The 26,882-nt window shown below is 45.4% G+C and overlaps 1 protein-coding gene across 7 annotated transcripts; it reads left to right on the forward strand.

The window, feature by feature from the left end:
* Positions 1-1,159: 1,159 nt before the first annotated feature.
* On the forward strand, positions 1,160-26,882 carry slc8a2b (solute carrier family 8 member 2b). Of its 7 annotated transcripts, XM_061073162.1 has the most exons (17): positions 1,406-1,549; positions 3,792-3,929; positions 4,192-4,419; positions 5,939-6,205; positions 6,293-6,325; positions 7,726-7,851; positions 8,838-9,033; positions 9,752-9,882; positions 13,532-13,905; positions 16,778-16,894; positions 18,056-18,074; positions 20,000-20,023; positions 20,183-20,230; positions 21,649-21,756; positions 23,551-23,650; positions 25,118-25,393; positions 26,506-26,882. In XM_061073162.1, exons 1-17 carry the CDS (start codon positions 1,421-1,423, stop codon positions 26,880-26,882), a joined length of 2,691 nt encoding a protein of 896 aa, XP_060929145.1. In that variant the 5' UTR covers positions 1,406-1,420. The 7 variants fall into 7 exon arrangements, with proteins under 7 accessions (XP_060929143.1, XP_060929145.1, XP_060929147.1 ...); XM_061073164.1 differs by lacking the exons at positions 18,056-18,074; positions 20,000-20,023; positions 20,183-20,230 and having other exon boundaries at positions 5,939-6,154; positions 6,188-6,229; positions 16,778-16,881; positions 21,632-21,756; XM_061073166.1 differs by lacking the exons at positions 18,056-18,074; positions 20,000-20,023; positions 20,183-20,230 and adding an exon at positions 18,346-18,363 and having other exon boundaries at positions 5,939-6,154; positions 6,302-6,325; positions 16,778-16,881; positions 21,632-21,756.

Consider the following 26,882-nt stretch of genomic DNA (forward strand, 5'->3'; position numbering starts at 1 on the left):
TGTGTGTGTGTGTGTGTGTGTGTGTGTGTGTGTGTGTGTCTGTGTGTGTGTGTGTGTGTGAGTGTGTGTGTGTGTGCGTGTGTGTGTGTGTAGCGTCAGGTTTGAATGACCTCAACAGTCTTAAACCTTGTGTTGTCAGCCTCTTCCTCCCTGAAGGCTTCCCTGTGACTCAACATGTTTTCCTCGTCCTTTCTCTCTCTGACACAATCCTCCCATCATTATCTCTCTGCCTCTCTCTCCTTCTGAATCTTTCCCCTCATCCCTCTCTTCCTCCTCCTCGTCTCCTTCTCCTCTATCTCCCTCCTTCTCATCCTTGTTGTCTGTTTTTCTTCTTCTCTTCAGGCTCAGATGAAGTGGTTTTTATTGCCTGTTCTGAGAGAACATTTAAAAAGTTGAATCACAGACAGATAATTCTCCCTAACCCTAATTTCCCATCATTAAAACAACCCCAGACCTTCTCTTTTCTTTACCTCCCCTCAGTCTCTCCATCTCCATCTGTCCTTCCTCTTCATCCCTCCCTCATAACCTTCCTCTCTCCACCTGTTCACCTCCTCTTTTGTTTTTCTGTTTATCTGTGACTCACCACAGTGAATAATGTGCCAGGTCTCTGCTGAACAGCGTCATCGGCAGTGAATCACACTTTACTCAAACTTTATAAACAGATTTCTGTCTATATATGAGGTTTAAATGGACTCACTTGACGTGTGTGTGTGTGTGTGTGTGTGTGTGTGTGTGTGTATGTGTGTTAGAGCTTTGACTGCTCTTAAAACTCGGTTTCCTCCTCTTCAGTTTGTCTCTTTCCTCTCGTCTCACTCTGTTTGTGAAAAGTCTTCAAACAGCTTCAGGAAACATTTCTCTGCTGAAGTGGAAACGAGTTCACTGATCTGAACGAGTCTCAGCTTCAGTTCCTCGACAGTGACGCTGCTTCCTGTCTAATCTCCTGTTTCTAGTCACGTCCTCTTCACTTCTCTCCGTGCTACAACAAACCTGAAGTTCTCTGGTGTTTGTTCTGTTGTGTTTTCACTTTGTCACAAACTCATTTGCTCTCTCTCTCTCCCTCCCTGCAGGTGAACTACTCGCACCACCCTCAGCTCGACCAGCCCCTCCCACCTCCCATCGTCCTCTTCCTCTCCGGTCCTCGTGGGAACCGCATGCAACTATGTCTCTCTTGGCCTCACCCACCCCCTTCCTCTTCCTCCTCCTCCTCCTCTTCCTCCAGCAGCTGCCTCCCTGTCAGCCGGAGTCCGACCGCACTGACCCCAGCGGCGACCCCAGCCTGAGAGCGGTCACGCCCTCCATGTTCCCCTCTTCCCCTCCCACCTCCACGCCCCTCGGGAACAGCACCTTGTCCACGAGGAGACAGAAGTGTGACGAGCCGACCGTGTGCCGGCCCGGCATCGTGCTGCCCGTCTGGAAGCCCATGAACCCGGGGCTGGGAGCCAAGGTGGCCAGAGCCGTGGTCTACTTTGTGTCGCTCATGTACATGTTCCTGGGGGTGTCCATCATCGCCGACCGCTTCATGGCGTCTATAGAGGTCATCACATCGCAGGTGAGAGCCGGTGAACGCAGTAATACACTGATGGTGTCAGCACCACAAACATGGAAGCTTCAATTTGACCTCCTTCCCCTTAGATCTGTTGATTTATTAATGTGAAGTATTCAAAAAGCTTGTTTTGTCCCTGCATCACAAGCTGTGAGGTGGTTCCACGGCCTCTCTGTGGTTCTGCTGGACGTCAGAAACTTCCCTTTCCCTTGTTTCTCCTCTAAAATCACCAAATAATCCTTAAAGCAGAACTTCCTCACGTCTGAGACTCTTCAACGAGTTCACGTTCAGCGCCTTGCTCTTTAAATTGGATAAATCTACCAGATGTGATTAATAGGAATTGTTTGAATATTTGATTGAATATTCACATCCTTGAAAATTAGATTTAAATTTGCTAATTGATACTCTTCAGTTGATTAAGAACTCCCTCTTCCAGAGGAAAGTGCAGCGCTCATCAAACCTTGAAATAAAGAGGCCAGGTGGAATTCTGTTTCTCTTTCTTCACAACACTGGACAGCTATTCTCTCAGTTTTAATTAGCACCAGCTATCAACACTATAATTAAATATAATTACGTAAAGTATTAAGTAAAGTGTAAAAGCTTATTAAAGTGACTCAGCCTCTCATTTGTTTAACCATCTGAAAACCAGCCGGCAGGAGATTGATGTTTACACGATACGTTTAAATGAAAGTAAAATACAAACTATAGTAGTTAGAACATTTGTTCTTTTTGCAGCAGGAAGTTTGTTTCGTTACGTTTGTGCACGTAACGAAACATCGTTTATTTGACTTACACAACCTGTTAGCTTGTACAGATTTTCTGGAAACATTTGACCAATCTCCAAGATAAACCCCATGAAAACATTGGCAGAGTTCACAGATGAACTTGTGTGCACAGCTCACGCTGCAGGAGATCCACCGCTCTGTGTCCCCGGCTCTCACACGTCTGCAGATGTGTGTTGTTTGCAAATGTACTCACATGATGCCGACTGTGCAACAAGCAGCTAAAGTTAACCTGCATCATGTTAATCCGTTTGTAATGCAGTTTTTAATGCAGTGTGTCTGATGGGAGGAAAGTCAACGTGTCTGCAGCGTCGTCTGATCAGTTTCCTTCGAGGGGATTTGGCAGATTTCCGTCTTTATCATTCGTCCTCTGTGACGCTGGAGACGAGTCTGGAACAGACACACACAGTTTACAGAGCTTTGTTGTTTGTTTACCCAGGAGGGCTGTTGTCTGTTTGAGCTGAACACAGCAGAGATTACTGAGGTGGAGTCTCTCGCTCAGACAGAGTGTGTGTGTGTGTGTGTGTGTGTGTGTGTGTGTGTGTGTGTGTGTGTGTGTGTGTGTGTGTGTGTGTGTGTGTGTGTGTGTGTGTGTGTGTGTGTGTGTGTGAGGGTGTGTGTGTGTGAGAGTGTGTGAGTTGTCCTAGACGGCCTGTAATGGTTCGGGTAGTGCGGTTCTGCTGTTTTAAGCACTTTAGAGAAAGAAAGGATGAATCCTGGGAAGTTTGAATGGAGGCTCAAGTGCAACGTGAGGGAGGAGGAGGAGGAGGAGGAGGAGGAGGAGGAGGAGGAGGAGGAGGAGGAGGAGGAGGAGGAGGAGGAGGAGGAGGAGGAGAGGGAGGAGGAGGAGGAGGAGGAGAGGTGAAGGTCGAGAGGAGCGATAGAAGAAGGAGAAGAGGAGGAATGATGGAAAACACACTCATGCACAGAGACTGTAAATAAAGATGGTTCACATGACGGCCCTCTTCAGCCGCCCTGGTGGCTGGCTGAAGTATAGGTCATAAACTCTGTGTCCTCCATGTTAGCAGATGGGTCATGCACCTGATATAGAGATTTGACATCCATCTTTATTTACAGTCTTTTTTTTTCCTTGATGGCCTTTATTTTTTTTTACTGGTTCTCCCAGCGTCTGGGGTTTTCTCCAAGTAGCTTCAAGACGTGCAGCTAAAGGATGAATGGGTGAATGTACAACTCCTGTAACGATCTATATACATACAGAGCATTTACAATTAATAGGAGGAAAATACATACGTCCATAAAGAAAGAGCAGATTTAGTGCAAAATGAAAGACTTAATGGATAAAGGAGTGTGTTCATCCATCCTGTTCAAGGTCAGTGTCTGATTGTGTATCCCACAATCCATCACTGCTGCAGCCACAGCACCTCAGTTACTGACCCTGTGTGTGTGTGTGTGTGTGTGTGTGTGTGTATGTGTGTGTGTGTGTGTGTGTGTGTTTGGACCAACAGGAGAAGGAGGTGACCATCACGATGCCAAACGGAGAAACATCAGTAGCAACGGTTCGAATCTGGAATGAAACTGTGTCCAACCTGACGCTCATGGCTCTGGGCTCCAGCGCTCCGGAGATACTGCTGTCTGTTATAGAGGTACACACACACACACACAGACACACACAGACACACACACACACACACACTCTTCCACACACACATATAGAAAATACTCAGATTACTTTCAGATTTCCTGTGTAACTGTATCTTCTGCGGAGCTTTTAAACAAATCTCTGATCACTCTCACACTCGATTATCGTTTAGTTTAACTCTCTAAAACAATGACGTCTCATTTCTTCTTCCAAATAGTGAACTGTTTATTCAGATCCAGCTCACACACACACTCTGACCCCTCCAGGTGTGCGGCCACAACTTTGAGGCTGGCGAGCTCGGCCCGGGAACCATCGTTGGCAGCGCCGCCTTCAACATGTTTGTGATCTTGGGGATCTGCGTGTGGGTGATCCCGACCGGCGAGACCCGCAAGATCAAGCACCTCCGGGTGTTCTTCATCACCGCCTTCTGGAGCATCTTCGCCTACATCTGGCTCTACCTCATCCTGTCCGTCATGTCGCCGGGCGTGGTGGAGGTGAGACCGACTCAGAGAGAGAAGAGGGGAGGAGTGGGACTGTTCACACAAGGCAGCAGAAGCACAAGTATCTGACAAGTCGTTTAGTTTGATTCAGATTCAACTTTATTGATCCCGAGGAAAGGAATCAATTTGCAGCTCACCTGTTCACAAGCGCACAAACAGCATCAATCAATCGCATTTTATTTGTAAACCCTTTATTCACAAATCACAATTTGTCTCGTAGGAATTAACAAGGTGTGACCTCCAATATGATACGTGTCACAAAGCACAGGTCAACAAACAGAAAGAGGCCGGTGAAGGAAATCAAGATGAACATGAAGGAGGTTAAATCAATAGCAATAAAAAGACAATATTCCGATAATAACAACACATTTGTTACATGTGTTATCATGTGAAAAGCTCAGTCCTATAAAATGACTGTCTGAGTCTAGTCGTCTGATCGCAGAGGGAATGAAAGGATTGGAGAATCGGTCGGTTCTCCTCGGAGGTTCATGGTCACGGCCTGAAGGCGTCACTGTGGTCAGCTGATCACTTCAACCTGTGGCTTCATCTTCTCTAAATCCCTCAGAGTGCGTCCTATCAAGGGTTGCAAAATTCCGGGAATATTCAAAGTTGGAAACTTTCCATGGGAATTAACGGGAATTAACGGGAATATACGGGAATATACAGGAATTAACGGGAATTAACAGGAATAAACTGGAAATGTTGTGGGTAATTTATACTAACTGTATTTACCTTGTCATATACAGACATAAATATAAACATTTTGTTGTGTTATAGGCTGATTTGAGCCCTGAGGAAACTTTGGGCACTTGACTATATGCTTCAGCATCGTTGTGTCATTCTTAACATAGGTCTTTGCACAGTATTTGCAAATGTACACAGCCTTTCCTTCTACATTGGATGGGGTGAAATGTCTCCACACATGAGATAGTGCACGTGGCATTGTTCTGTAGAATAAGATGAGAAAAAAGTTTATAAAAAAACACTAATGCAATGCCAGAGATATAAATAGTTAGCCAAACAATTGGAATCATCTGTAAACATATTTTACAATTGATGGATAAATGAATGGAAATAGGCTAGATGAACAGATGAACAATCCTCAATCAGCATGCTAATATATTTTCCCCAGTAATATCATGGAAACTTACCTGACTAGTCCTGCACACTACAGCAGGCCTCAGTAGCCCTGCTGTAGAGTGAAGGATGCTGGGAGTTATCTGTGCATGTGATGGAAGAATGCACAGTGGAGGGTTGAAATAAAATAAAATAGAGTTTTGAATGATGTTTTTATTGCTCAGCGTTAATCTGCGTATTTTTTTTTTTTTTCAAAATTTCCCAAATTCCCGAGCTTAACTTCCAATGGAAAGTTTCCGGAAATTTACCGGAAAGTCTCCTCCCCTTTGCAACCCTAGTCCTATCAAGGAGGATGTGATTTTTTTCTACCACGATCTTCATTCAAACATGCAAACAAACACGATTGTGGTAATGTGTGTGTGTGTGTGTGTTTCAGGTGTGGGAGGCCCTCGTGACCCTGCTCTACTTCCCGGTGTGCGTCCTCCTGGCTTGGATCGCTGACCGCCGCCTGCTCTTCTACAAGTACATGGGCAAGCGTTACCGCGCCGACAAGCGCCACGGCATCGTCGTGGAGACCGAAGGAGACCTGACTCCCAGCAAGGGCGGCATGGAGATGATCGTAGACGGCAAGTTCCCGCCAAGAGGGGGCGCCGTGGTCCCTGCAGAAAACGGCGGCGGAGCTCAGGACGGGGCGGGAGGCGCGGCGGCCAATAACGTTGGTGCGGGAGCCATGGCAACGGGAGCCGGGGGCAACCTGCCCACCTCCAGCAGCATGGTGGTCAATGCAGAGAGCAGCAAGGAGCTGGACGAGAGCCGCAAGGAGGTGAGAGGAGGAGAGGAGGAGAGGAGGAGAGGAGGAGAGGGAGGAGAGGGAGGAGGAGAGGGAGGAGAGGAGGAGGAGGAGAGGAGGAGCGGAGGAGAGAGAGGGAGGGAGAGGAGGAGAGGAGGAGAGGGAGGAGAGGAGGAGAGGAGGAGAGGGAGGGAGGGAGGAGGAGAGGAGGAGAGGAGGAGAGGAGGAGAGGTGGAGAGGAGGAGGGAGGAGAGGTGGAGAGGAGGAGAGGAGAGGAGGAGATGAAGAGAGGAGGAGAGGAGGAGAGGGAGGGAGAGGAGGAGAGGAGGGGAGGAAGAGAGGAGGAGAGGAGGAGAGGAGGAGAGGAGGAGAGGAGGAGAGGAGGAGCGGAGGAGAGGAGGAGAGGAGGAGAGGAGGAGAGGGAGGGAGGAGGAGAGGAGGAGAGGAGAAGGAGAGGAGAAGGAGAGGAGGAGAGGAGGAGAGGAGGAGAGGAAGAGAGGAGGAGAGGAGGAGAGGAGTAGAGGAGAGGAGGAGGAGAAGAGGAGGAGAGGAGGGGAGGAAGAGAGGAGGAGAGGAGGAGAGGAGGATAGGAGGAGCGGAGGAGAGGAGGAGAGGAGGAGAGGAGGAGAGGGAGGGAGGAGGAGAGGAGGAGAGGAGAAGGAGAGGAGGAGAGGAGGAGAGGAGGAGAGGAGGAGAGGAAGAGAGGAGGAGAGGAGGAGAGGAGTAGAGGAGAGGAGGAGGAGAAGAGGAGAAGAGGAGGAGAGGAGGAGAGGGAGGAGAGGAGGAGAGGAGAGGAGGAGGAGAGGAGAGGAGGAGAGGAGAGGAGGAGATTAAGATAGGAGAAGAGGAGGAGAGGAGAGGAGAGGAGGAGAGGAGGAGAGGAGAGGAGGAGATTAAGATAGGAGAAGAGGAGGAGAGGAGGAAAGGAGGAGAGGAGGAGAGGAGGAGAGGGAGGGAGTCATGTTGCTGACCTCACTGCGGTTTCTCCTGTCAAAGTGAAACCTGAATACACTGTGATTTAAATCTGATTATCTGTCAACAATTATACAAACAGTTTAAGTAATTGTGTTATTTTAGGAAAGATTTCCAAAAACAAAAGATTCATAATAAAATTGACAAAATGATCAAAATGATGTTTTGCAGTCTCCTGTCACATCTCACTTCTCAGACTGGAGACTGGTTGAGTGACAGATCAGATGGAGAAACACTGCACAGCACTTTGAAACATTGAGATATGATGTTATGAACTTTAAATGAACTGTGATAAGTTATGTTTTCTGTCTCAGCAATCACAAGATAAAAGGCAGAAGCTCAGTGTTTTAAATGTGCTTCAGACACATGAACCAGTTTACACTTCTCTCACAGTTCAGCAGGGACTGGTGGTGCAGGTGTGTGAGCTGATCTCTGATCTCAGGTCTCTCTCTCTCCTCCAGGTGATTCGGATCCTGAAGGAGCTGAAGCAGAAATATCCCGACAAAGAGCTGGACCAGTTGGTGGAGCTGGCCAACTACTACGCCCTGCTGCACCAGCAGAAGAGCAGGGCCTTCTACCGCATACAGGTAACACACACACACACACACACACACACACACACACACACACTTAGTTAGTTAGTTAGTTAGTTAGTTAGTACGTGAGTGAGTGAGTGAGTGAGTGAGTGGGTGAGTGAGTTAGTGAGCTAGTGAGTTAGTTAGTTAGTTAGTTAGTTAGTTAGTTAGTTAGTTAGTTAGTTAGTAAGTTAGTGAGTGAGTGAGTTAGTTAGTTAGTTAGTCAGTCAGTTAGTTCGTTAGTTAGTTGGTGAGTTAGTGAGTGAGTTAGCTAGTTAGTTAGTTAGTTAGTTAGTTAGTTAGTTAGTTAGTTAGTTAGTTAGTGAGTTAGTGAGTTAGTGAGTTAGTTAGTGAGTGAGTTAGTTAGTTAGTTAGTTAGTGAGTTAGTGAGTTAGTTAGTTAGTTAGTTAGTGAGTTAGTGAGTTAGTGAGTTAGTTAGTGAGTGAGTTAGTGAGTTAGTGAGTTACTGAGTTAGTGAGTGAGTGAGTTAGTTAGTTAGTTAGTTAGTTAGTTAGTGAGTTAGTGAGTGAGTTAGTGAGTTAGTTAGTGAGTTAGTTAGTGAGTGAGTGAGTGAGTTAGTTAGTTAGTTAGTTAGTGAGTTAGTGAGTGAGTGAGTGAGTGAGTGAGTGAGTGACATAGTGAGTGAGTGAGTGAGTGAGTTAGTTAGTTAGTTAGTGAGTTAGTGAGTTAGTGAGTTAGTTAGTTAGTTAGTTAGTTAGTTAGTTAGTGAGTGAGTGAGTGAGTGAGTGAGTGAGTGAGTGAGTGAGTGAGTGAGTGAGTGAGTGAGTGAGTGAGTGAGTGAGTGAGTTAGTTAGTTAGTTAGTTAGTTAGTTAGTTAGTGAGTGAGTGAGTGAGTGAGTGAGTGAGTGAGTTAGTGAGTGAGTGAGTGAGTGAGTGAGTGAGTGAGTGAGTTAGTTAGTTAGTTAGTTAAAGTATCAGTTGTGTGAAAGGTTCCCTGGTAACTCATGTGAAGTTCTCCTCTCCTCGTGTCCCTCCAGGCGACGCGCATGATGATCGGAGCCGGTAACGTCCTGAAGAGACACGCGGCCGACAACGCCCGGCGCACAGCTGTGGTGGACGAGGAGGCGCCGGAGGACAGCGACCTGGGGATCTGCAGCCGCATCTCCTTCGAGAGCGCCCACAGCCAGTGCATGGAGAACTGTGGCATCCTCACACTGGCTGTCGTCTGCCTGGGTACACACACACACACACACACACACACACACAACATGAGTTCACCTCAATCAGGGAGAAACATATCGTCTTCAAATTAATCAATATTTTGAACCTTTTTGAAAATCTCTCGTCGATTTAAGTTTTTGCATTATCATCTTCTTATTAAATCAGTGGCTAAGGAAATAAAAAACTGCTCAGATCCTTTACTTTAATCAGGCCTCCACTGAATGAGCGTTACACTTAGTGACATTGCTTTAGTTTAAAAATGAAAAGTCAGGTTATTCAGTCAAACATACAAGAACAAAATCTACAAGAAAGAAAATTGTGTTTTAACCATTTTTCTGGTTCAGGAAGCTGGGGATTCTGGGTAATATCCACAGTTCAGTTTAGTTCAGTGGGACGTCACAGTCAGAGCTCAACACCCTGTGGCTGCAGGGGGCGCTGTTGCTCAGTAAAAGTTACATAGTGAAGCTTTAATATTTTGTCAATTCACGGCTTTGTTTTTATAATATAATGATGATGATGTTTCGGTGTCTGAGGTTTGATGAGGTTGATCTAAACCTGAAAAGTGAAGTAATGCGTTTCCTTGACAAGAGAAAACATCGTTATTTTGTCTGGTAAATGTGTGATTTTATTCTCAGGGAATAACAAACGTATCAGTGATTTTTCTCGTACATTAGTGTAACTGAACACAGTCGTGATCCCAGTGTTGTTCTGCTCTGTCTCCGGGGTTCAGGCGGCCTGGGAGAGAACACCTTCTACGTCGACTACAGGACTGAAGATGGTTCAGCCAACGCCGGCTCAGACTACGATTACAGCGAAGGGACGTTGGTGTTCAAACCGGGAGACACTCGCAAAGACATCAAGGTGAGTGGAGATGAGGAGGAGCAGTTTAAACTCTGTGGTAAACGAAACGAAGAAGCAGATCCACCCTGAACCACAAACCACCTGAAAACAGGAGCTGGTCCCTGAACGCCTCTCAGCCGGGTTTGACTATTAAAAGGTTCATTCTGAGATCTGGGCTGAGACTGAGGTTTCACTTCATGGAGCTTATTGACATGCTGCTTCTGTACAACCTGCTGTGTGGCTGCAGAGTCAGTGAAGGATATGGGAGTAAAGCAACGTGAAGGGAAAGAGGAGGTGGAGAGATAATGAATGAGAGTCGCAGCAGGAGGAACAGAGAGAGAACCCTGTCCCTCAGAGGTGACTCCTTATCTCACCTCATTAAACACATCTCTTCACTCACTGTAATGAAGGACATTGGTTGAGTGGTTCTTGTTTAATTCTTCAGACAAACAAACAGATACAAACTGAACCTTCTACTGCTGATTCCTGTTGCTACTGAGTTAGCAGCTAATTCCAGAAAGGCCGCTCTGGCGTGAAAGATTCAGGGAGAGGAAACCTTGGATTTGTTTGTTTTCTTAAACCTGATTTGTCCTTTAATTCATTCATTTCAAAAGAATGTATTAATTATGTAATACATTATTATTTGAAAATAGCTTACATTCTGTAATCCTTGTAAATGATGCAACGTTATGCAACTTTCATTCTGCAATAATCAAAAACTATCAGGTATTTCTTAGATTAAACAATTCAATGCAACATATATGATATATTGAAACACATTTAAAACAAAATACTGACGTTTGATCATTATCCAAATGAGAAGCAGTTCATTTGGATCAGTTAAAAGTTCAATGTCTTTGTCACAAGATGTAAATATTTTGTTACTGAAGGACAGAGGCCTGAATCTACTTTGCTCAGTGCACTAGAAATTAAAAGGTGGAGACCTCGGAGGCCGGGACGTCTCTCCTCAGATCCAGAGTCTGATAAGTGGAGACTGGTGTAATCGAGGGGTCACACATAAGAAGCGTGGAGAAGTAAACTGTATAAAGCAACATGAAGAAATGATGGAGAGACGATGAATGAGTAATTTTACAAAGGTCAGTGTCATCCGTTCCGACCGCACACCAGTGGGTTTCATCGATTGCTGTGCCAGAAATAAAACCAATTAAACTCCCACGTCTCACTCGGCTGCCAGACGTCTCCTCTCACCGCAGCCTCATCGTCTCCAGAGTGGAAACCATCACGCTGCTTCACAGGCGGATTCAACAAAGAGTCGCTGCTGACGTCTGAGAGCTTTGTGATGATGGAGAGTCGGAGGCAGTCGTCCTCTCAAGGCGCAGAATGAATCTAATGCTGCATTGTTTGTATCGTCTCATCAGAAGATAACAGAGCGGTTATTCACGTCGAAAAATCTGAATGTAGATCATAATAGAATATTTAAACATAGGAAATGTACATGTGTGAAAACCAAAGACAAAACATCCTGGATACAGGTGCCGAGGCTCCGCCCACACCTACACTCAACCACTCACAAGTCTCAGTCTCTGCTGTCAATCATGACGATTTTCGTAAATTAGTGGGGGGAGAAAAATTGTGTATTGATGCGTTTTATGAAAAATGAACACATGAACATCAGTGTGATGTGTACTTGGATTGTTTATGTCCGTGTCCCATCTGTTTACATGGAGGAGGCAGGGTTTAGGGCGGTCAAGATGATTTAGCTGATTTTATATATATCGTCCATCTTTATAGACGGACAATAAAAGAGAGATAATCTCTATTAGCATATCTAATTTATAAATCAGCTCTTTTCTTTATCCGTATTAATTGCTCAGCTGTAAATGTCAAATAAATTAAAGGGACTCTTACCTTTGTTGCATTTTTACACTTTTTGTGGATAAGGTTAAATTGGTATTAATAAGGTAATGACACTCTAAAATGCAAGACAGACCCACCAGGAGTAAAAACAAACAATTATTTCACTCTCATAATATTTAGTGAAAACTTCAACCAATAACATTCTTCGGACCGAAGGACCTTATTGGCCGACAGACCTGTCTGTTTGCTGCATGGACATGCAGGTTTTCCGTCTGCTTCTTGTGGCGCATTCGGGCCCGTCATCATATGTGAATGTAAATGTATATAACTTACCGGTGCTTCTGAATCCGAATCCATTGCTTTGGTAAACAAAAACTCACGTGCGTGCGCGGAGGCAGTAGGTTGTAAGTCTGCTTGTAAATAAAGTTTCTTCAAAAAAACACCGCGGATGGGAACGAGGGGGTGGGGCATTGGAGGAAGGCGGGATGATTTGAATGTGCTGTAATTCTCAAATGCAACAAAGGTAAGAGTCCCTTTAATACTCATCAAACACGTCAAATGGTTGAATACATTTAATGCATCAGAGTGAACAGGAACTTTTCTTCGTTGTGCTTGAAGAGAGAATCGATTGAACTGTCTGCTGACTCAGCGACGGTCTGAGCAGCGTTGACCCGATCAGCAGCCGAGATCAGAGAGTCAATTATAAACTCCTCGGGCTCGCTGCTGACACCGCCATGCAGGAGAGCTACTGTTGTTTCACTGGATTAAAGGAAGTCTGTTAACCTGCTGAACAAGTTCCTTTATTCATTATGATTAGGAATTCATTATGAAAGCCGTATCACACCAGCGTGTGTCATGCATCACTCTTCAGATTGCACTTGGTTGCAGTTTGGCAGGTTTAAGGTCAAACGTACTCACCCTCACCTCTTGAAAAGGGAAGTGTCTCCTTCACCTCTGTGTTGTGACTCCCTCCTGAACACGGAGACGTCTGGACACATGGCAGGAAGTGGGTTCGGGCTCATTGGATTTCAGCAGCAGTCGAACCGGCCATCTGTCGGTTTATACACGATGGAACGATCGGATCCCAGCAATCACAGAGATGTGGAGTGGAGCCTCTGATCATTCATCTGCTGAGGGAGAAGACTACCGGCTGTCAGTCTGCAGCACAGACCTCCAGACACACACACACACACACACCACACACACACACACACACACACCATGCTCAAGCTTCCAGACCAGGCCTGATGTAAATTCACTTTGGATTCAGAGAATGACATTAAACTGCAGTTCACATGATAATCATACAAGTCTGGGATGTTCTCTTCCACCTTCCACCTCCAGAGCTGCAGCGTTTCTTTGCTGAAAATTATTCTGAGATTTGTATAATTCAAAATCTGAGATGAGAAGTTTGACCCCATCACATCTTCACTTCACCCGTTTACTCCCCCCCCTCACTTCCTCTCTGTCACATGTGCTGTTTGAGATCTGTGGAGTATGAATGAACCTGATATTTCATATTTCATGTTTAAAGACACAGAAAATACAAATTGCTTTACACCACCATGATGCAGGATACTAGATTTTCTATAGAAAGATCAAATTGGGCGATTGATGCCTTGCTCATTGTTCTTGACGGGTGAGCAGCAGCTTCTCAGTCACTACATCAGTGGAAACTGGACACTAGCCCCTCTCTGCTGTATCAGGACGTCTCGTGGTGTGTTATTGATTCAGTTTGGAACTGCTAGAAATATTGAGGACGTTTTCCAGCTGCTGTCTCACTGTATTGATTAAACTCACCTTCTGCTCCTTCAGGCGTAAACAACCTTTCTGTCTCTCTCTGCGTCTCCAGGTTGGGATAATCGATGATGACATATTCGAGGAGGACGAACACTTCTTCGTGCGCCTGTTGAACCTGCGTGTCGGCGACCCCGAGGGGATGTTTGAGAGCGACGAGGTGGGCGCCGCCCCGAAAGCTCGCCTGGTTGAGCCCCTGGTCGCCACGGTGACCATCCTGGACGACGACCACGCTGGCATCTTCACGTTCAGCGAGCGCATGGTGCGGGTGAGCGAGAGCGTGGGCACCATGGAGGTGACGGTGAACCGCAACTCTGGCGCCCGTGGCACAGTCATCCTGCCGTACCACTCCGAGTCCGGGAGCGCCAAGTCCGGGGAAGACTACGAGGACGTCAGAGGAGAGCTGGAGTTCAACAACGACCAAACCACGTGAGTCCAAAGTCCAACCTTTGGATTTGTCCAGAAACAAGAGACTGAGTTATTCACATCTTCTCCTGCTGTGTCTTGTCATGAGTAAGAATCACATAAACCAAATTGCAGACAGATCAGTCGAGACAGGAAGGTGCAGAGGGGACGGAGAGAGGGAAAGAATCCAAAACTCAAAGAGAAGGAACAGAACTGAAAACACCAGGAAGCCCAACTGATGCACGAGCACTTAAAGTACCACGATTAATGTGAAAGGGCCCAATTCTGCTTTTTTCCTTTGTGAACTAATATTTTTTTTTTTGTGAGGTTTTGTAAAATGTAATCATTCCTCACACATTTATACCAGATTTAAAAAGATTATCAAGCATCCTTGAGATGTCACATTCACAACTAAACTATCAGGTACATCCTCAAATCCAAGTGAACCCTGGACAGATGGATGGACAGAGTGTAAACATCGTAATATGACTGTGAGGAAGCAGAACACATCTCACGGTGATTCGTGGTCTCACAGGTCTTTTCATGCCTCGGTGTTTGTGAGGCCTGGTTTTCTGTCTGAGCAGCAGCACCTGAACCAACTGGCTCAGACTGCTGATGTGTGATATTGATTCCAGCTGTTCTGAGCTGATGTGAACTGACAACTTCTTTGACACAGAACTCAGAGAGACAGTGATGGAGGAGAGGATGGATCTCACAAGGAGTATTATATGTGTCAGTCTCCACCAGCACCACCAGCTCGGTTCAGCTCGTTGATGGATTCATTCCAATTGAATATGTGACACCTTCACCCGAGGCCTCAAACCAGAGATCAGGAGCATTTCTGCAATTTGATTGTTTCTTAACCTCATTCGAGCCACAAGCTTCTACTTTCTGGCTCCTCTCAGGTTGTGAAGTGATCTTCTCAGATAGTTTGTGTTTCATTATTTATTTTGCTGTAGTTCTATGCCAATGAGTTTGAAGTGGCCAATTTTAGAGAAGGTTTTGTTTCCAGTGTAGAACCACAGACTAAATAGAGATGGATGACGCGTCTCCACTTCCTCCCACTGTCCAGAAATGAAGCCAAAACATCCCGGATTTGAACGCTGACGTCATTTAGAGCCTGAACCGTAGAGAGCAGGGTTCTGCAGAACTCTACTTCGATACAAATCAATCATCCTCAGCTGTCAATCATCACGTTTCACTCTGACCACTGAGAATAATGTATTTGACGTGTCGTGGCAATTTCTACAATCCCACTACCAACGAGGAAACGAGACACAAAATTCTCTTACAGTATTGTCACACTTTAATGCTCAGAGCATGGTGCACACCACAGGGTTTAGCTTGTAATATGCACCCAGATAGAAAACAGTTCACTGTCTTTATACATTTGGCTAACCACTCCCATACTGGAGGGGGTGTGTTAAACAGTCAAAGGTTGAGATCCTTTGATCACATGAATACAACAATGCCTAGTCGAGGGCAATCAAGGCAATATGCATTTAGTGGCTACAGGAAACACAGCATGATCAAAGAGAGGAATCAGACCAATAAACATTTAGTGTCTACAGAAAATTAAGGTTACAGTGGCTATGGTAATCAGGTCAATACACATTCAATAGTACAGGAGGCAGCATGATAAAGTTTACATTAACATAGAGAAAACCAGGTTACTGTGTCTAGCGATTCAATCATGATCAAACAGAGGGGAAATACATGATTATAATGGTCAACTGTTATATTTCCCTTACAGACGTTTACCTTGACTTTTAAGTTTGGTCTATGTCCCATCTGCTGTCATGGAGGAGGCATGGTTTATACTGCAGCCAGGCACCAGGGGGCGATCAGCTGTAATGTTGTCCATTTATATTTATGGTCTACATGCAAAATTCAAAATCCCTCTTGAATATTTTACAAACGATCTGTTTCATCCTCTCCTGATCACTCCGGTTCTCACGCTTTCCTTCTTCACCTCCTTCAATTTTCACAACCTTCCTCCTCTGTTCTCTCCGTCAGTAGCCGACCTCTTCTGTCCTGGGTTCTTTCCTTCACTGTCCCTGACTTCACTCCTTCACTTTCTTCTTCTCCATATCTCTCCCTCCATCTTTAACTTGCCCTCCCTCTCGTCCCTCTCTCCCGCTCTGTCTGTTGTCAGTGTTGATTTTCCTCTGCTCTCGCTGAGCTGACATTTCACTCCGGAGATCCTCGGAGACACTAACAGGTCTTGTCATCGTCACTTCATCTTCAGCCTCTCCTCTAATACCGAGCCATCATTCCTCATACTTCGCAATGCACGACATCCTGATGTCATTTTTCTTTCTTTTCTTTTAACACTTCGGTCCTTTTCTCGTCACTGTCAGAGACTTTGTCGACAGAAACAGTCTCAGTTAGAGACCAGCAGGTGGAGACATTGAGTAACTGCAGAGCCTGATGTCTCCTCAGGAGGTGGTGGAGACCAAAAACAGGACAAAAGATAATGAATGTTGGACTTTGGTTCTTCAGGTGGACACAAACATACTGTAACGTTGCTCCTGCACTGCTGGATTGAAGTCATTATTTCATGTACGACATTTTAAAAGGGGATTACATATTTGACAGCAGACATGAGACACATCTTGGTCTCATGTCTGAATCATCAGCACAAGGTTAAACATTCTCATGAGGCAAATTAAACTCATGTCTTGTATTTGACCATAAAATAATCAAACCCAGTCCCACAATGTGTGTTAAATGAATTAGAGTTACACACATGTCCTGACTTCTTATCTAAAACACCTCCACACTGAAGGACGGTGAGAGAAAGCTGCTGTAATTACTCTGCTAATTTGGTCTCTCTCTTTGTGTGTGTGTGTGTTTGTGTGTGTTTGTGTTGGTGTGTGTGTGTATGTGTGTACAGTCAGACGTTCCAGGTGAGGATAATTGATGATGAAGAATATGAAAAACATGAAAACTTCTACATTGTGTTGGAGGAGCCGCGCTGGTTGAAGAGAGGAATTTCAGGTATGTGTAAACAGTGTGTATTATATTGTGTGTACGTTGTGTGTGTATGTGTGTGTGTGTGTCCTGTGTGTGTCCTAAGTGTCCAGAGTGTCTCACACCCAATGAGTCTGCTTCTGCTTGAGCAGCTCATCTCTTTGTGAAATTCACTTGTGTTTATTGACATTTGAGCGGAGACAGTGTTTTCAGGTTCAGTCACTTCGTAATGTCTCTGCTCAAGATGGCCCTCACAAATATAAAAGTACACACACACACACACATAGTGCTGTGATAAACACATTTTCTTATCGTCTGAATGAGTAAACACTTTGTTGACGGTCGAAGCTGCAGATGGAATCATTACTTTTGATCGAGACAGAGAAAACCAACAGAACTGGAGCGGCGGCGCAGTGAGGTCAGCTGCTCTGACATTTACAATCAGATTAGAGCAACAGAAAAATGTCATCAACACAAACAGACACAAAACATCACACAGTCAATATGAGACAAGGGAGAAACGTGTCTTTGAAAACAAACCAGTATAAGTTGAACACACAGTAAAGTCCTGGTGCTGCTGCTCAGTTCATTCAGTTCATACACAAATACCCAAATATTTCTCTTTAATCCCAGAGTTGTGTTTGATAATCATCCTGCTTCACATGGTTAGTGAGGTTTTGTCATATTTGACGGCTTATTAGTTAATTTTTACTTTAAATAAATGATCTAACTGCTAAGAAGCTAATTCAAATTCATCCTTCTCATCCTGTTTTAATTAGTCTTTTGTATTTTATAAGCATTTTCCCTCTGTGTGAAAGCTTTTTCTTTCCTTTTCTGATGGTTTCTGTTCTTGGTTTTTCTTTGCTTCACTGACCCACTTTACCAAGAGAGATCAATAAAGTTTCATCTTATTTCATACCAACACACACACACACACACACACACACACACACACACAAATGTGCACTTGTTCAGGGACCAATCCATTCATCTGCAACCTGTCACCACAGCAACCGTCAGTGTGATGGGAGATGTGGAGCGGTGAAGAGAGAGAGAGGATTGTTTATTGAGCCGGAGGAGAAGCCGCTGCCGCTCTGTTACCCCCCCCCCCCCCCCCCTACTAGAGCCTGTAAGGTGGAGGAATTAGACAGATGCTGAATGGTCACATGGACACACACACACCTTGAACAGCCGGTCCCAGGGGGCGCCATTTACTGCGTGTCAGTCTCATTCTCCCTCTCCGTCATTTCCTGTTTATCCTTCACTGCAGCTTTGAATAGAGTCAGCGTAAAGCACACACCTCCACCGAGGCTGAGTTACCACCACATCATCACATCACACTCAGAGAGACACCGATAAATCACGTTCAGCTACATGTTGCTGTTGTTGCAGGTTCTTAGCTCTATTTGTTAATATAGAGGAACTGGATGAGTTTAATTGTGTTGATTGTGTCTTTTCTCACTTTTTCTCCTCCCTCTGTTTTCTCTTCAGCTCTTCTGCTCAACCAAGGTAAGAACATCTGATTGGTTCTTCTGCTCAACATCACCGTCACAGAGTCTGAGTCGAGCTGCAGCAAAACTTTAATCATTTTACTATTTGTATTATCAGTTAATTTATCATTTAACGGTTTGCTCTATAGAAGTTGACACATCCACTTCCTCCCACTGTCCAGAAACTAAGCCAAAATATCTCGGATACACTTCCATCTCGGGAATTTGGAGCCAGAGTCTGTGCAGTAGCGTGTGTGTGTGGGAGCTGATAATAATATAAATCCAACCAGTTGTCATTCACCATTTGCTCCTAATCCCAATGTTAATGTGGCAAATTAAGAAACAGATTTCATCAATTTGACAACATGTGCGCTGCATGAAAATGAAGTCTGCTACTCGTCAGCGCTGATGGAACTTCACAAAGCAGTGAGGTTTTTTTGTATTTACACGTGTTGTGACTTTTTCCAGCGCGTGTGTTGTCAAATTGTTGTTTTTATTAATCTGCACGAGTCCTTTCTGTTTGCGTGTGTTTTGTTAATCTGCAGTGTGATGAGTTCTCTCCACCACAGCACATTGTGCCCACGGATTTCACATCGAACTTGTGGGAACCCGGTGATTAAAATGAAGTGTGACAGTGTGGATCTGCAGGAAGTGACCCGCCCCTCTCTGGGTCAACTCACAATCTCAGACATGAATGAGAATGACAGGAAGTGGACTCACGGGACAGAGATGAAATTAAAGGAGCAGAAAAAGACAAGCGTTCCGTCTCATCCAGGTCGAGCATGAACGGAGGCTCAGGCCCGACAAACACAAACAACTTTTAATCTAAATTTCAGATGAAGCAACATTTGCTACAAAGAAGTGTATTTTCTCAGATTTTGCAGTAAACGTGAACAGACGCCTCAGTTCCTCTGTCCTGCAGCCGCTCGGCTCTCCTGCTCAGCCAGGACATTGTTCCTCTGTCCCACTTTGTGAAAGCCTGGCTCACACTTCTGGCTTCTGCTCCAGACGGCTCTTTGTTAATATCTGGATCAGAGCAGAACTGGCCTCTGTGTGTCTCCCAGCTCTGAACAACAAGTTCCACAATGTCTACACACTGGGTCTGTTCAGTGTGAGCCAAGGCAGATGGATCACCGGGTTTATCGTTTTTCATAGGACTAATACACGTGGTGGCTTGTAACAGGAGGCTTCTGCTGCTGTTCTTTAACATACTTGATCAAACTTAAACATTGATTCTGAGGTGACAGCTTTAGACGCTGTTCAGACCTGGTGTCAGCATCGTTCCATCCGTCCTTCATCTGCTTCTCCTCTTGAGGGTCATGGAGCAGCTGACCCTGGGCGAGAGGAGGAGTTCACATCTGCATCAGAATGAGGTCACAGGCGTCCCGACCTCCTCTCAATGGTCTCACAGGTCGGAGCTCAAATGATCTTGGGATGATCACTCAACACAATATGACACGCAAATAAAAGATAGAGAAATAAAAAGAGTCTATTCATGTCAGAATGCAGAGGAGAAGCTGCTCCCCGACCAGCCACTGCTTCCTGCTCAGATTCGATCTGGACAGGAAGTCCTCTGAGCCTGTGACAAATCAAATCACACAGATGGAAAATGAAACATTTCTCTCCGAAGCAGCAGCCGAGCGCAGGATCCTCAGGAAACAGGTTTTAGAGATAATCCAGCAAAGAAGCCGATTTGTTTATTTCCACAGGTCAGCGACTTCCCATCAAAAGATCAAAAACACTGCTTTAATCTGAACTGAGTGACATTAGAAGCAGAGCCTGTGAGGGTGGGGGGGTGGGGGGGGGGGTGACACATAGTGACGCCCGCCGTCCTGGAGGCAGTTTCATCGGTCACCTCCCTCGCCTGTCAGGGCGGAGGAGAGGCCGCTCTCTGGAGACGGCTGGAAGAAGTCGCTGCTCGGAGGAACGACCTCAAGCTGGAGTCAAACCGTATTTGAGTGTGTGTAGTCGCGTGTGTGTGTGTAGACGAGTGTGTGCAGTCGTGTGTGTGCACACGGGCCTGGATGTGTGTGTGTTTGTTTGTGACAGTTTGAAATAATGTCAATGAGGCCTGCAGGGATGGTCTCTGCAATGTGCTGCTCGTCTTTTCATAATTAGACATGTGCTGCATCTGAAGAGGAGGAGGAGGAAGGCTGTGACCACACACACACTCACCCACACACACACACACACACACACTCACCCACACACACACACACACACACACACACAGCTTTATTTCCCTCTTCTCTTCCTCTCGAGCAATAGCGACAATTGTTAAAATCCCACTTACATCAGACTGGAACACACAGTGATCCTGGTTAAACCCTCAAAGTGTTAGCAAAGCTCCTCGTGCCCCCCCCCCCCCCCCCCCCCCCACAGTGTGACATCCTCTCTGTGAGGAACAGACGGGACTTCTGGCTGTGGTCTCATCCCTGATTGGCTCAGTTCCTCAGTTCCTCAGTCATTTCTGTAAGATCAACTTTGGTGTAGCTGCTCCTGCTGCTGTTCTGTTGGCAGCGGATCAGTAACAGGAACTGGGCCACGTGTCAGCGTTCATCTCATCTAATTGTACAGTACCTCTCTCTCTCGCTCTCTCTCTCTCTCTCTCTCTCTGTCTCTCTCTCTCTCTCTCTCTCTCTCTCTCCCGAGTGGATCCATATTATCCAGAGGCTCCAGGTGAAGCTCTGTAAAGAGTCACGTCTGTCTGTCTGCTCATCATCCAGAAGCAGGAGTTCCTCTGCCCCTGCTTTTCCATTTGACTGCACCAGTCACTGTGGGAGAATCATTCCTCATCCAAGTCCTTGGTTAAACAAAATCAATCAAGCTTCTCTGCTTTGCATTTTCTAATCAGCAGGATTTATGACCCTGCACTCCAGAGCAGACAGTACGTGAACTGGCATCTATAGAAGTTATGCTGAATCCTGCTGAGCACAGTGAGAAACTCTATGGATGTTTTTATGGGCCGCTGTCGGTTCTACAGAGAGTTCTGTGCACAGCTCTCTCGCCCCCTGGTGGCTGGCTCGTTATGGCTGTCTCCTCCATGTTAGCAGATGGGACATGGACCAAAGTGACGAATGTCCATGTGCATGTTTCTGATCAGTTGTGTTTCATAGTTATTTGATGATTAATATCATCACTGACGAGCTTTTAGCAGGAGCTTGATGCTGCAGCTCTATTACAGACTCTGGCTCCAAATGATGAAGAACACATGAAACATACTCACTCCTTCACATCACATCACCTCGTCCTCTTTCCTTCCTTCCCTCCCTTCTTTCTTCCCACAGAAGGGGTGGAGGGACAGATGAGCTCGGAGGAGGAGGAGGCTCGCAGGATAGCCGAGATGGGGAAGCCCATCCTGGGAGAGCACAGCCGCCTGGAGGTCGTCATCGAGGAGTCGTACGAGTTCAAGGTGAAACCTTCATTCACTCGTTCATTCTCTTCCTGCTCTCCTCAGGGAGCAGCGACTCCTTTGCAGCTGTGAAAGTAGAAAAGAATAAATCATTTCAGCAGTGCTTGGTTTTTTATTGTAGTTCGTCCTCAAACTAAGTGCAGGTGATTTATTGATGGAAGGTTATAACCAGTTCATTTAGCTTGTTAGCTGTTAGCTGGTTAAGTCTATTTGTTTCCCAAAGGGTTGTGGACTCTGTGAGGCTCTTACTATTCTGTGATGTTGTTCTCTATCTCCTCTTCTTCTACACAACACTTTGGTCAACACTGGTGGTTTTTAAATGTGCTTTATGAAGAGATATATTTAACGTATTGAAAGAAAAACAGAAGAGAATTGAAAGTTCTTCATAGAGAGTTATAAATGACTATGACTTGTATAAGCAACAACATCACAGGAAGTAGCAGATGAAACACATTTTTGAAATATTTATAGCCTAACGAACATATTATATTTATTTTTTAGACGATGTAATATTAGATTATTTCTCTCCTGGAGTCATTTCTGTGTTTAGGTTGAATAGAAAGAATTGAACTCTGCTTCACTGTCAGAGTTACATAACGACCTTTACTCTCGTTCTCACACAGCTGAAGCCTTTCAGCAAGAAAACGTAATGTGGCTCTGAATTATTGAACTGTACGAGATGCTCCAGACCTGCAGGATTCTGACTCTCTCACGTGCACAGAGCGCTGCTGCATCGGCCTGTGACGAAAACCCTCCACCTCCAAGCAGTGACACTAGCTTAGCTCACTGACACAACAACAAGTCTCAATTCACAGCAGCAACAGAGAGAAAGATGCTTTAGAATCAATCATAATTTTTTTTAATTACTCTTAACAAAATGAAAACAATTGAGATTTACAGTGAACAAGTGTTACAGCTCCCTTAGTTTAACCAGAAGTGCTGAGCAAAGTGTTTTACACCTCAGGGTCTGTGTGTAAATGTTAATAAGTTAATATCAGTAAGTACCCTGAGCAGTTTTGCTGATAGTGAAGCTGCAGGTGTTTCATTAGTAAAGTATCTCGAAGATCCAGTTAAGAACATCAATGTCTCATTTATCTCTGGTGGTTGCAGCTTTTGCTTCTGATCCCCCCTGACGCTGAATATTTAGAAATGTTAAAGTTAATCTTGACAGAGGAAGCAGACAAATCAAACATCCACTTCACTTTCAGCCAATAAGAAAGCAGCAGGAGTGTGAGAGAGTAAATCACTGAGCGGTCGAGAGAATCGACAACGAGCCTGAAACAGACTCGTCGTTCTTCTCATCGCTGCAAACAGCGTCCAGAAGAATTCAATATCCTCGTCCTCCGAGTGATTCTCTGGTGAACTCGACCCTGTGTGGAAATATAATTGGGCTCGTCTCTTATGACGCGTGGTTAGTGAGAATCAATTTGGGTGAATGATGCAATTCAGTGTGATTGGTATTTAGATTCATGTCAGCTGAGATCAATGTGTGGAGCTGTGTTTGCCTCGGGCTCCAGGAAGAGAATAGAATGATTGTGAAGCTCCTTCCTCCACCGAGGCCCAACACCAAGCTGCACCAAACACACTCAGAGATATCACTTCTCTGAATCTGCCTGATTTCATTTATTTAAGATCTGGGAATTATTCTCTGGGAAAGAAAGTGTTTAAAAAAATCCTGGATCCGGCCCAAAGTTCTACTGCTTCTCTCTGTGTCCGTGTCCAGTCCTTCCTCCAGGTTTCATGTGAATCTGTTCATCCGCTCACTGAGGTCTGTGTTCTGTTTCTGATCTCCAGAGCACAGTGGACAAGCTCATCAAGAAGACCAACCTGGCGCTGGTGATCGGCACTCACTCGTGGAGGGAACAGTTTGTGGAGGCGGTGACTGTCAGTGCAGGTCAGTGTGTGTGTGTGTGTGTGTTTAAATACTGTGTTTCATACTTCAAACATGTACACAGCTTCGTGGAATGCATCATGGAAGGCTCAAACCCTAATCCTCTGTTCTTCATCCTCGACAAGAGTAAAACTACCAGAAACTCTATTAACAGGGAAATAAGGTGGAAACCTCAGAGTCACATGTGAGGGATTCACAAGAGCAATAGATGAGACACGTAATTAACTTTGTATATTGTTGTTATTGCCGTTATCGGTTCTGCTAATTCCTGCAGAGGTTGTTCTCATCAGTTTCAGCCCCCCCCCCCCCCCCCCCCCCCCCACCTGATGTGTAGACCAGTATTGAACCAAGTGTTTCTGATCTTGTGGAAGTCGAGACAGAAAATCAGCCTCTTCCAATTAAAAGACCAAACATTTGTTTTAAACGGATGAAAATAAAACATGGGGTTAATTACGTGGAATGTCAGATTGTGCTGCTGCTTCTCAGAGGAGGAGGAGGAGGAGGAGGAGGAGGAGGAGGAGGATATCACTCCCTCCAGGAAATACACCGCACCATGGTTCTTCTGTTGCTTAGCTTCACATCCTCTGGTTGACGGACAAACAGCTCACATTCAGGACAGTGGACATAATAACACACACAACACAGCATCACGCAGACTGAAGGTGAATGTGCACGATGTAACATTAATGTTAAACATAGATTATACAACTGAGAGGGAATGAGTGTGAAACTTTTACCCTATTTGTCTTCAGAGGAAGATATTTCATTGATTACCAGCACAACACAAACGTGGCTCCTACAGAGTGTTAATGTAAAAACAGACAACATAAATCAGTGTATATGTTATTAAAACATATCACATATTGACAGAAATTACATTTATGGTAGTTTGAGAGGAGGAGAGGTCACAGCTGCCTGTAGTTCAAAGGCCAGATGAGCAGTTTGGGATTCAGTGCCTTGCTCACTGGGTCTGTGGCAGTCTCCTGTTTGTGTAGCTTGGTTTTACAAGTTTCCACTCGGTCCCTGTCGCTTAAACAAACACCTGTGGGATTTAATTTCTGAAGAACATGAGGGAAGATGAATGTGGTGTTCCTGGCTCCTGAGATTTGTAAATCAAGGGCGCCACCTAGTGGAAGTAACAGTTCACTGCAGACAGGGATTATTCCCACTGGTGTCAGATGAGCAGGAATTTAAAGTTTGAATCTTTGATCTGAATACTCTATGACCTCAGATGCTGTTTGTACTCAACTATACATATAACATATACATAACTATTCACACACATACATTTCAATGTATATACTTTTAGTTTTGTATTGTATGGTATTTTTTAAAGCTTTTTCTACCTTTATTTAAATGTAACTATTGCACTGCTGGGCTGAGCGGTTTCTTCAACACCTTGAACTGTGTTAACTTGCACGTGACAAATAGAACTAGAAACATCTTGAGCTTCTGTTTCTTCGCCCTCAGGTGATGGCGATGAAGACGAGGAAGGTCAACAGGAGAACCTCCCGTCGTGTTACGACTACGTGATGCATTTCCTCACCGTCTTCTGGAAGGTGCTGTTCGCCTGCGTCCCGCCCACAGAGTACTGGAACGGCTGGGCCTGTTTCCTGGTCTCCATCAGCTCCATCGGCCTCCTCACCGCCGTCATCGGGGACCTGGCGTCGCACTTCGGCTGCACCGTGGGACTGAAGGACACGGTGACGGCCGTGGTGTTTGTGGCGTTGGGGACTTCTATTCCAGGTGAGTGCACATCCTCACAGGAAGTGCAGCAGGTAGCTGCACAGAGCACGTGGTTTAAACCAGGAAACTTTAATTGACCACATCAGTTTAAATGGGACCCACATGTTGATGAGTCTAAACATTATCTTTTATAACAAATGTGTTTTGGATCCAAATCCAAAGAAATAAGAAGTATTTTTGTTATTGTAGCGCCTCTAACCTTATTGTTAGAAAGCAACTCCCATTCCTCTAGGTTCAGGAAGTCGGACTCTGACTGGAAATTGAACAGTGATCATTTATTGCCTTACAAACAATTATTATTTAACAGTGCATAGCATTGGGAACAAAAACAACAATAGAGCTCTTTCAATAAAATAATAAAATAAAATAATAAAACAAAGTTCAAAGAAAAGTGTCCTTTCTTCTATAACAGAAGATGGGGTTTCAACCCTGTGTTTGTTCTACTACCCGGGTAGGTTTTATGGTGAACGTTCTTATCTGATTCTGTATCAAAGGAAAGTGAGATGTCTGGAGTGGATCCCGATCTCCGTCCGCTGTCAATCGCCTGGCTCGCCACTGAACCACCAAGGGTTCAGAATTCTTATCAATCTATAAAAAAAACAATCAGAGTCCAACAGAGGCTTAGGCCTACACGGCTGAAGCAGCTCCGCTCTCTCTCTCTCTCTCTCTCGTACAAACGCACAAAGCTCTCTCCCAGGTTGGTCAGCTCACTGCACGGGCAGCTCTCTCGGTCAATGTCTCGAGTGAGTCTCAGGTAGAGGACACGCTGTGTGGTCGTGACCATGGATGCAGGGCTAACGCGCCACCTTGTGGTGGGGCGCGGTAAACTCTCTCTAAATTATATATATGGGTCTGGTATCCATGTGGGTTACATTATTTACAACCCAATTATGAGTCAAACAGTTTCAGGATGGACATAAATTCAGGAATTCAGAATAAGCAAATGTCATCTGCACATCAGTTTATCTATTGAATGTCTCATTATCTTACAGTTGTCTGTGTGTTGCAGTAGCGTCCACGTCCGTGTTTTGGACGATATTCACCCGTCACAGTTAAGCACGTGTGTGAAGGTTCATGATTTCCACTCTTTCCGCCTCTTTCTCCCATCCCAGACACCTTTGCTAGCAAAGTGGCCGCCATGCAGGACCAACACGCCGACGCATCCGTTGGAAACGTCACCGGTAGCAACGCCGTCAACGTCTTCCTGGGGATCGGCGTGGCCTGGTCAGTGGCCGCCATCTATTGGAATATCAATGGGAAGGAGTTCAGAGTGGATCCGGGGTCGCTGGCTTTCTCCGTCACCATCTTCACCGTCTTCGCGTTCATCAGCATGGGCGTGCTCCTGTTCCGACGCCGGCCCTCCATCGGGGGGGAGCTCGGCGGCCCGAGGACGGCCCGCATCCTGACCACCATGCTGTTCCTCGGCCTGTGGTTCCTCTACATCCTCTTCTCCAGCCTGGAGGCCTACTGCCACTTCGGCAGCTTTTAA

Source organism: Limanda limanda, chromosome 6 (genome assembly GCF_963576545.1).
Source record: "Limanda limanda chromosome 6, fLimLim1.1, whole genome shotgun sequence".
Taxonomy (NCBI): domain Eukaryota; kingdom Metazoa; phylum Chordata; class Actinopteri; order Pleuronectiformes; family Pleuronectidae; genus Limanda; species Limanda limanda.

Bases quoted from the DNA above. Each gene is read 5' to 3' on its own strand.
- slc8a2b (XM_061073160.1), top strand. From the start codon at position 1,160: ATGTCTCTCTTGGCCTCACCCACCCCCTTCCTCTTCCTCCTCCTCCTC. The intron at 6,326-7,725 runs GTGAGAGGAGGA...TCTCTCCTCCAG, and splicing joins TGGACGAGAGCCGCAAGGAG to GTGATTCGGATCCTGAAGGA. The intron at 9,883-13,531 runs GTGAGTGGAGAT...CTGCGTCTCCAG, and splicing joins ACACTCGCAAAGACATCAAG to GTTGGGATAATCGATGATGA.